Genomic DNA, 10998 nt, shown 5'->3' on the forward strand with positions numbered 1-10998 from the left:
GCCAGATTGACAGTCCTGGAGATTTATATTCTCCAGAGGTTGATGTCCTCTGCTCATAGAACTGGTACAAGATGGCAGCAGCTAATGTGGCTCTGCCAATATACCTCAACAATTTAAGGGAGAGACTGGCTTGTCATCTTCTTCAGGGCCTAATCCAAAGCCTAAAATCAATGGAAAGAATCATGTAACCCTTAATGACTTCAGAAGCGGCACTTCAGAATGGGTGTGATACATTTTCTTTCCGTGATGACGTGGTTCACTAGGGACTGGATTAAGATGACTGGTTTCTTCCACACAGGCCTGTGTGTCTTTGCAGCAGTGGTTTTAGGAGGGAATGTACTGGCTTCAGTCCTTGAGTAGCTCCTGTCTCTGTGACTTCCCTCATTCCTGCCCCAGTACCTCTGACTATGTACCCAACCCTTCAAACTATGGACTCTGGTTTGGCCTCAGCAAGCCCCCTAGCCTCTGATTCTGGTGAACCCTCTGGCTCAGTGTTTGAACTCTGGATTGACTGTGGCTTGCTTCCTGACCACCGATCCAGTAAATCCCCTGGCTCAGTGTTTGGCCTTTGGCTTGACCACAGCTTGCTTCCTGAACCCTGATCCTGGTTATTCCTCTGGCTTGGCGCTTGGCCTTTGACTTCTGGCTTCTGATCCCCTGGTGTGTAACTTGAATTTGTCCTCTGTTGCTCCAAACCACAGCTTATGTCTGCAACACCTGATCCACCCCCAGCCCTACCCACTAGACATGATGCTGCTGTGGACCATGACAACACCAGTCCAGCTGCTGATTTGAGGGGGAGAGGGGGTACACGCCTGCACAGCAGCTCCTGTTTATTGGCCTGTATAAAAGAAACTTGTCTTCTTAAACCAGGTTCTAGTGGTCACCATGGACCAAGTCAAACTGAAACCAGCAACAAAGCTGCATACCCTGCATCCTGGTACACAAGGATGGTTCGTTTGGTTTCCTGTTGATTGGTTTCCTGAGACTTACACTGCGTGTCTGATTAAGCTTGCTGGATGGTGCCCGTGCATTCAAGATTTTATGAAATCCTTTCATGTGTTTTGGAACTCGTTTGACCGTGGTCCTTTTCTCCATGTCATTAACATCTGGGTTGGTTTTTTTTCTTTTTCCCTGAAGAGCAAGGCAGCTCAGATAAATTGGCAAAGGCCCAATGAAGTCAGTGGAGCTGTGTCAATTTTACAGCAGGGGTAGATTTTATCCAGTATCTTTCTAGCCAAAGGGATACCTATACTGTGGGGAAAGCCCAGGTACTTTAAGGTTTCTTTTAAATAAGTCCATTTTTCAACCAAAAATAATCATTACAGTTTAAAAAGAAAATGTATCAACAAGCTCATTAAGGGATGACAAAAAATTTAACTGGCATTTGAGGATATGTTGTTCAGTGCTCATTTGTCCATGTCTGATTCATTTTGGTGCACTTAATCCGTTTGATCGTTCATTTGAGTTAGTGCTCACAAATATGTGTAAAGGCTAAATAACTGAGCACTGAAGATACTTTATTAAGATAGCATTGTAATGTACTGCATATACACGCGTGCATGTGCATGTGCACATGTACACACACTTGTTAGTTTTTGTCTTCCTAGATTTGTTTTTCTTTTTGCCAGCTCTCTGTTCCAGTTTTAACTTACTTTTTCACCTAGTGGCATCTTTCTGAATTCTCTCATAAATGGAATCTTATAATATTTCATTTTGAGTCGCAATTTTAACCCAGTTTTCATGCATGGGGACCTCCTCAGTTTTCAGCTGGGCCTGGAATGAAGCAAAACATGATTGTCTACAACAAACATCTTTGTCTGAAAAATGTCTTTAGGTGTATGCTGAAAAAGATTAACTGTCCACAGTAATCTTCCTAATGAGGTCATTCAACGTGAACCATTGCTGACTAAATATCATTACAGGAACTCACTGTGAAGTTGCCTTTTCTTTGGAATGTCCCTCTGAGGGATTGGAGGTCTTATGGCCCAAAGTGCAGTCTAGCAAACTTATTATCTCCTGTGATCAAGAGCCAAATGAGAGTTCCTTATCGCTGTTGCAACAACTGTTTGAAACTTTGTTTTACTCCAGTACCTCTTCAAAGTAATAAGGAAGAAAATACCACACATCATAGGGACCTCCACATTCTCTCCTTTTCTGTTTTACCATTTTCTCAGATGTGGTGTTATCCCTTAATTTATATGAGGCAATATTTACACAAATGCACAAACGTTCATACTTACGCCTGGAATTTTTTTTCCCTCAGAGAAATCTTTCTGCCTTTTAATATCTGGAAAGGCCATTTCCTTTTTTATTATCCAAAAGAAGAAAGAGACCCATGTATATTTTGGGCTGCAGGCTTTGGAAGAGAAGAGGACAGCCCCTAAGAAAAGGAGGCTCTGAATTACCTAATTTCTTTGATTTGTACCTTTTGACAACATGTAACCAGCTCTCACTTTCAGAGGCAGACTTGTGTTGTTTTTTCATACCTGCTAAAACAAGTTGGAGAGGTTTATGTATTAATTTTTATGACATCTTCTGGTCAGTTGATTTTGTTAAATATGATGGTTACATAACAAAGCATTTTCAGACCTAAAGGTCCTGGTAAAATACCTGATTTTCCTAAATCTGCTAATTAAACAAACAGCTGTCCTCAACCTTTGCAGAGCTCAGCCTTGCAGAACTGTCTGGAAAACATTCCAGTTCAAGCATAAAATCCACACAGCCACTCTTCAAAAGATGGTGAAAATAATGAAAAAGTGAACAATATTTTACGTACCCATTAAAAAAGCTTCTCATTTTAGTAAATTGGTAAGTAAAATTTTCCAAAGTTGATGTAGCTTTTGAAACATACCCAGGCCATTAAGGGTCTAGTGAAAGTCACCTACACTAAATAAACTTTTTCTTTTGGGAAGACTGGCTTTTGGAAAGAAGAGGGGGTGGCCACTGGATGCTGATTTAATAATCGCATAAAGCTGTTAAGGGGATACAGTGGCTGTTAGTCCAATGGCTGTAGAGGTATTGCACTGAATGTGACAGGCTGCCGGTTGCCTGATACAAAATGGAGTGAAGTTAATCTCCATTGTCTCTGTTTTATTATGCCACACAATACCTGTAGTTTATTCCAATGGGGTAAATTTGACACTGTTTTTGTTATTATTGTTAAAAATTGTAACAATTTAGTAAATCTATTTAATATGTTTAATTTAGACTGTATTACAGATGTTTTGTCAAGAGAACATTTAAGACCTAAGTTCCACCCTTGGTTAGGTAACTTGGAGATAAGTATACTGTTGGCAATGGAAGTTCAGCAAATTGATATTTTTCTTACTATTTAGAATATCAATACCCAAACGTGTTAGTTTATTTTTTCAGTGCAGAGGTATTTAATCAACTTGATGTTAGTGCTGACCACAAAACATTATTGGCGGTAGCTGTGAAATAATACTGTGTTCAGAGAATGAACAAGTGCAGTCATTGTGCTGGTACTTCTTGGTCAGGCCAATTCTACTTGAGGTAAACAGTATGCGTCCCAAGTTTCTTGTATTGCTAATGCTACTGACAGAATCCAGTACAATATTTATAATGACGTTAATGGTTGCATTTCTAGCAATGTGTATTATAAGGTAGGGTATATGGACAGTAGTGTAACTGAGGGGCACAGAGACTGGGACAGCATCTCTGGGCAGTACCCTTAGAGGGGGACAAAAATATCTATTGCTGCAGCGGTGTTTGACTGCACTCTTGCCAGCAGCAGCGTGGCAGCCGGTGCTGCCTATATACAGCTGCCCCAGGCACAGTGCTGCCCTGCTACACCTCTGGGGATAGGAAAATCAACATTAGCATGGTACAGACTGTCTAAATGCGAATCAGTTTAACTAAATTTTATTCATATTTTTCAGCCACCCCATATCCTGGTGGATTTAAATGTTTCACCTGTGAAAAAGCAGTGGACAATTATGAATGCAACCGGTGGGCTCCAGATGTCTATTGTCCAAAAGGTAAACTTTCTATGTGTTACTGGTTAAACTGAACCTATGCTAAGGAAAAATTCTCAGTATCTCATTATACTTGGTAGCAGAAAAAAGTATTTTCATTATCCTCTGAGAGTATTTGAATTTCAGTGACTGGTATTCACAATTAAAGGTTTTTGTGAGAGAGACTTGTGAATGATACAAATGATCCTCTGTCCGTCATGCTTGTCTTTGCAGCAGAAGGGGTTTGAAACTTTCATCTCTCTCCACATTCTTCTTTAGCACAAACAGCAATTAAATCAGGCTATTTTATTTATCAGCAATTTATAGTTCTCGTATCACTTATTTTTCCTTTCTTCCTTCCCTCCATTTAGGACACAAGGCCCTACTTCTGGTTTAACTGTGCTTAAACCCAATCCTATTCAGCAAATGCCCTGGCCCAGATCCTTAAGGTATTTAGAAACCCAACTCCCATTAAAATCCATGGGACTTGGGGCTGGATCCACAAACAGATTAGGGCTACATCCAGTGCAGACTACATCTTGGATACCTAAAATCCAGATGCCTCAATCCAGCGGGGTGATTCAACATAGCCAGGTTTAGGTGCATAGGATCCCTATACAGTCCATAGTGGTTCCTCCAGGAAGTGATCCAGTTTGCTTGAGCGTAGGTGCACTCTGCAGAGAAGTGGGGGAGAGGTAGGTGCTTCCAAAGGGTGACTCAGAAAGACCTGGGGCATCTAAATAGCCAGTAGGAAATGCAAAGCACAGGAGTATGTTCCCACTCTTTTCCAGAGCTTAAACTCCTGACTTCTGCTGCACATTAAGCTTCTCTGTTTGCAAGTGACCCGCTGTACCTAGTCTCTCCTCTCTAGAGACAGGCACTTAGCTAACTGGTAGTGCTACACACCTTTTTGCTAAGTAGTTTACTGGTTATAGTATTTCCTCAGGAAGTGGGAGATCCATCTCCGCACTCTAGGCCCTCCTTAGCCTGAGGGGATTTAAATCTTCCTCTCCTACGTCCTAGGAAAGTACCATAACTGCTAGGTTCTAGAATAGGTTGGGTGATCACATCTCCACCCCTCCTATTTAAGACAGGACACTGGGCACCTAGGAGTGGCAGTTATGGAACCACGACAATGGGAAGCAAGAGAGAGTCTAAATCTATAACCTAGTACAATGATTCTCAACCAGGGTGCCACAAGATCCTTTTGAGGGTGGCACAGGGTACCACACAATGTTAGCACTGTTAGGTGTGCAAACATGATTCACAAGATAAATCCAGAGATTTCAAATAGGAATCCATGGCATTAAAAGCATTCTGACCTGTTGTGCTCTTCCTGAGTTCATTGCAACAGAAGAATTGCTCTATTTTTCTATAGTAAAAAACCCCTAAGAGTTGGCATTTTCCAAGGGGTGCCTTGGGTCTTGAAAGGATGAGAACCACTGGCCTAATAGTTGAGACAAAACAGAGGAGTACAGGGTTCAGGTCCTTGCTTCTGGGACTCTTTATGCATTTGACATCATAGAGTCATTGGCTGCTGTTCTGGCTCCATTTAAGACACTCTCCTGGGAGATGTGGGTTCAGATTCTTTCCAGATCCAGACTCTGAGGTGAGAACTGAACCCACTGAGCTGTTAGGTAGGAGAGGGGTGCTATCCTGTCATCTCCACTAGCTATTTTATGCGGAGCCAGTTCCATTTGAGATGCATTGACAATGCCTAGTGAATTAAGCCCTGCAGATGATATAGATGGAGGAATCCTGCTGGGGCTTAGGTTTGAGATGGACATTGACCTGCTCTGCACTGTCAAAACTGAGGCACAGATGTGTAGCTAACTATTATGATGAAATGGGGAGAACAGTGCTGAGCACTGGAGAGTGGGGTGGAGGGCTGTGGAGAGTCTTACCTACCATAGTATGGGCTTGCCACACTCTGGGGACTGCTGCTGCTGCTGTGGTTTGGGCTTGGGGTTTTGGATAAGATGGGTTCCCTGTAAGATGGCTGCAGCAGACCTAAAGGCACAGGCTCCCTGGGGGCTGCCATTCTGGTGCTTTCTCTAAATCTGTGCTCAGGGCTATTGCACATACTTGTAGTTACACCACTGCTGAGGCTATCCTAGGCATGTCGAGAGGTAGACATTTTAGGTTCCCAGGGAATGTTCATTTTAAAGACATAGGTCTTAATCATACAGGTTAGGTGCCAGTTTTGTAAATCTAAATTTTGGACTTGGGCATCTAATTTCCTTTGTGGATCATGCTGCTCTTGGCATTTTTCAAAGACACCAGGGCACCAGTGACATCAGAACAATCCCATTGGTCACTCATTTTCATTCAATTGTGCATCACAGGGCACAAAGAGAAGTGACAATTTTGCTCAATCTGGCCACAGAAAGCAGTCTATAGCCATGACCAAACACAAGTGCACAGCTGCAGATCACTTCAAAAATGTCTGATTGGGCAAAAATCTGAATCCTCATTGCGTGAGGGGGTCAGATGAAGACACTTCAAAACAGAGAGTCTTCTGTAACTTCTGTCTGTGCTGCCTCCCAGCTTGTTGCTGTTTTCAGAATGGGAGGGAGGAAAGGGAGCAAAGGGAGTTTGGTCTGGAGTTTTTTCAGCTGCTGCTGGAGGGTGGGGTGGATGTATTGGAGCCCTGCCGAGGTGAGGGGGCTCTAATTCACCCACCTCACCCTCCAGTGCTGGCTGGGGAACGCTTCAACCTGAGCTTTCTTCCCCCCATTCTGAAACAGGAACAGGCTGGGAGACGGGAGAGGCCATTGCTAGGGGAAACCAGCTGTAGGCTGCAGCCAGCAGCTAGATTCCTTCCCCCCCACCCCCAACAGTGAACATCTGTCTGTTCTGGGGGATTGTTGTAACTCAGAACACTTCCTACAAAACATTCTCAGTTACAGTGGGCAGCTGCACTTCTGTCTGCACCCTAAGTGCTTTACTTTTAAGCAGTTCATACCACCCAAGATAATGTTGACATGGTTAGCTTTACAGTGCACAGAACATGCGAGAAAAGGATACCAGGGAAAATACTGAAGTATTCCCTTGTACACACAAGGAGCTTGGTTCTTACAATGCATCTATCAATGCAAAGTCTGAATTTGCACTGATATATGAATCTATAGATGTGAAATGATGCTAGTAGCAAGGATAGATTTTGATTCCCCTCTGAAACATCAGAAGGGAAGACCCAGCATATGGTTTTCAATTGGAGGCATGAAATATAATGGAACCCAGTTTGGGAAGAATAAAGAATCTGATTAATTTGCAAATGAGATTTGTATATTTTGATACATGCAAACAACAAGGATGTCGTGAGGAGAAGTTTCTGTATTTTTCCTTGAATTATTGGGAAGGGGAAGAGTAGGGCTATGGACAAGCACTACATTTGTGTCAGGAAAGATGCCTTTATGTGGAAGAGAAATGGTTCTTCCGGAGAAAAAAGGCACCTAGCTGACTGGTCCCTTTTCTTCCACCAGCTTGAATAGATGTGTGCTTCTTTTGAAACTGGGATATATACCCAATATCCCACAGTTCTCTGTTCTCCTTTCCTTCTTTCAAGGGGGAGGGAAGGAGAGCACCGGCTTCCTAATAGGACAAGCTGTAAGAGAGCTTGGGGGGTGGGGGGATGGACGGACCCTGCTGCTGCAGGGTCCCCCCCCCCCCCCCCCCCCCCCCCATATTAGGAAACCTGGGTCACCCTGGATCTCTGCAATGGCTGGGGGAGATACTCCCCTGTAGCTTCAGTGATCATCTACAGGGGAATACCCCCAGCACTTGATTGGAGGGATGGGAGGGGGACATTCTCCCACAGCTAGAGCTGTCCTTTGGGTCTAGGATGGTTCCAGCTGCAGGTACATCTGCCTCTTGCCCTGTGTAGAGCTCTGGATGACCACAGGGCAAGGGGCAGGGGTGTTCCTTAGCTGGATATGTCCCAGACTGGGATGGCTTGAGCTGTTGCTGCCTTTCACTCCATGCACAACTCCAGAGATGTGTGTAAGGTGGAGTGGGGGGATTCTCCCACAGCTGGACCCATACTGGGATGGATTTGGCTGCACTGTTTTTGCTGCCTAATCCCCTGCATAGGTGGGAGTGGCCCTGGTCTGTGCAAGGGGCAGGAAGCAGAGGTAATGCAGTTATCTCCAGCCGATGCCCACATGGTATCAGCTAGAGATAGCTTGTCTGGGGCGGGTATCAAAGGAGTAACCTCTATTGTGCTTGGATGCAGAGCTCACCTTTGAGGTGACTTTGTTGTTCTCCAGCTAGAGGACAGCAGCTTGTTCACATCTTTTCTGAGCATGTTTTCCAGTGCTGCAAACACTCTGAACTTTGCAGTGCTGGAATTGAATGCTTGTTCGTAGCTGGACTCATATCCCTTTTGTGTGTATTTACACAATAGGAACTTTTAAATTAAAATAATAACATTTTAATTATTGACATAATTCATCATGATAAAAAGAAAACAGTCTCCTGATAAACCATTGTTTGTAGCCCAGAAGAAGAAAAAGATATGAACCCTGTCCAAGGAGGACTTCTTCCTGGGCTAGGGAGTATAATATGATACATGAAGAAGGCCTATTGTGTTTAATCCTGCTCCTAATGAAGTCAATGGCAAGACACCCCTTAAAAACTCCAAGCCCACAGCTAACTCAACCTTATCTCAAAGTAAAGGAACTCGGGTCTATTCTTTGTTCATTTCTCTTCATTCATTTTCTCTCCTTGCTCTGAGTATATCTCCTAATTTCTTTAATTAATTGTTTCTGCTTTCATCTTTCATTTCTCTCCCACTCTGACATTTTTTTTATATCATGTCTCCTTCACGCTCCATTTCTCTTTCATTGTTACTGTCTCACTTGTTTTGTCATGTGTTTAGGGAAGTATTCCAAGCCTTAGTAGGGTCACGGAGCCATATGTAGCTTGTCTAAAACAGGGAGCATCAGACAGGCAATGAAGAGACACAAAGCGATGGTATGTTCCTTCTGTGTCCCAACAGTAGTTTATGGTGGCTCTCTCTCAAAGGGTATTGGGGGAGGAAAGGGTATTGTCATGGCCAGTTCATCAAAACTATGCAACTCCATGAACCAAGTATGATTTCTTATGATTACAGGGGAAGGAACAGGGTAAAAATTATTATAGTCCTGTCACAGCAGATTGCATTGCTGTTCTTCCTTTTGCTACTGGATAAGTGTCTTTCTGTAAAATTAGTACAAGTCTCTGCAGGAGTTTCATTTATGCTAAGCTATAGTTAAGGTAAGACACTGCAAAGGACCTTGGGAGAAACAGGCTTCACTGACTGCTGGATAACCTGATAAAAGACTCAGTGAGTGAAAATGCTAATTCAAAGTAATTGTAGCTGAACAAGTTGTGGAGTTAAAGGTTGGAATTTGCTAGAAAAGTAGAGATAACAAGAAGCGAACTGTACTTAGCAAGGGAAAGCTGAAGATACTCAAATTTAATAAGGGAGTGAGCTAGAAAAGCCCAAACTCAGCAAAGAGTGAGTTCTAGATGCCTGAACCTGGAGAGGGGGAGCTGCACTGGGCAAGGAATGAGTTGCAGATGTCTGGACTTGGCCAAGAGACAAGTAAAGAGGGACATCTTGAAAAAGAGCAAGATAAGAGTTGGTACAGACTGGGGTTTGCAAAACTTGCCCATAAATACAAGGGTTGCAAGACTTGCCCTTTTGTAGTGACCTACAGGACATCTGTGCATATAATGCATCACTTACTGTTGTCTGGGCAGTTTCGCTGATTGGTACATGGACTGTTTTGTTGATGTCTGCAAGAAAAACCTTTGTGAGCTGTGCATCGATGGCCAGTGCTGGGAATCAGTTGCTTTGGACAGCTGCGAGTGGAAAGCTGCTGTGAAGCAGGGCCTACGTTGCCTTGAGATGGAGAGGGTCAAAGATGAGAGAGAGGAGGCATCAGAGGCAGGCAAGACAAGATGGTACTTGGCATGCCGGCACAAGCTCAACTGAGTTTGTATGTGCAACCTGCTGAAGGGTCTGCTTGTTGCGCTATGGACTCCTCAGCCACTCAAGACGCTGTGGCCTTACTCAGTAACCCACCAACGGCACAATCTCCATGGTCTCCTGAGACCGATAGCTGCCAATGATGATACAGACCTGCTAGCGTACTGTCCTAAAAGACAATAAACCTATCTGAGCTTTCAGCACCAAACATGAATTCAAGTCGTTCTTTCTTTGTCACACCCAATCTCCAGGAGGTTGGTTGCAGGCAACTGCCTCTTAGAGCACCCATCCCCAGCAGCCTGAAAACCAAGAGCAAGGGCAGGCAGGAGGCAGGTTGGGAATCCTCCCAAACCCCCAAGTGCTTTATAACAACAGCCTCTTGGCAACATCTGTTTGTTTGAGCCCTTTACAAAGAATTCACATCTAGTCTTCTCAGAATAACTCCTGAAACTGTTCAAAATAAATACAGAACTCTTATTACAAGCAGCTGATGTTTTCTGGAAAGTAGCATTCACCTAGCCTAATATTTTCAGTATACACATAAATGTATTTAATGATTTGTTTAGCTTGACATCCAGGATATTTCTGAACTGTGTATCTACAGACTGCAGTGACAGGCCTGCTTCAAATGCCCTGCAAACACCATGCTTTCTCTTTATCTCAGAAACCAAAAGACAGCAGTCCCAATAATGGAGACCAGCTATCCTGTTTCTTGTGTAGCCCAGACCAAGGGAGGTGCAGGAAATCCTTGTGTATGTATTTTTTTTTCTAAGAGCTTAAATCAGAATAACATATAGAGACCAATGAAAATATCTGGTGTCAAAGAAGTAATTCCAACCTGTTTTGGCAATAATAACAATTTATATTTTTAAAATATTTGATAATCAAGAATGGTGAAGAGTCAGGTTTTATTCTAGAAGACAAAATGGGTAACTCCAAGACTTGCTTTTAGTAAAAATGTATTCTGACTTCATAAAATCTTATTTAACCTTAGGGGCAGTAACTAATCATTCCTTTTTTTTTGGAGGAAACAGTGAGACACTCTTT

The 10998-nt window shown here is 43.2% G+C and overlaps 1 protein-coding gene across 5 annotated transcripts in view; it reads left to right on the forward strand.

The window, feature by feature from the left end:
• The window catches only part of LYPD6 (LY6/PLAUR domain containing 6), a 137411-nt gene that overhangs the window by 113971 nt on the left and 12442 nt on the right, over positions 1-10998 (forward strand). For all 5 annotated transcript variants that reach the window (XR_003096325.1, XM_025215974.1, XM_025215975.1 and 2 more), the window contains one exon: positions 3903-4001. Coding sequence is in view for 4 of the 5 variants with exons in the window: in XM_025215974.1 (XP_025071759.1) it covers positions 3903-4001 (99 nt within the window). In the remaining variant the exon portion in view is untranslated. The remainder of the gene's footprint in view (positions 1-3902; positions 4002-10998) is intronic.

Source organism: Alligator sinensis, unplaced genomic scaffold, assembly GCF_000455745.1.
Source record: "Alligator sinensis unplaced genomic scaffold, ASM45574v1 scaffold810_1, whole genome shotgun sequence".
In the NCBI taxonomy this organism is placed as follows: Eukaryota; Metazoa; Chordata; order Crocodylia; family Alligatoridae; genus Alligator; species Alligator sinensis.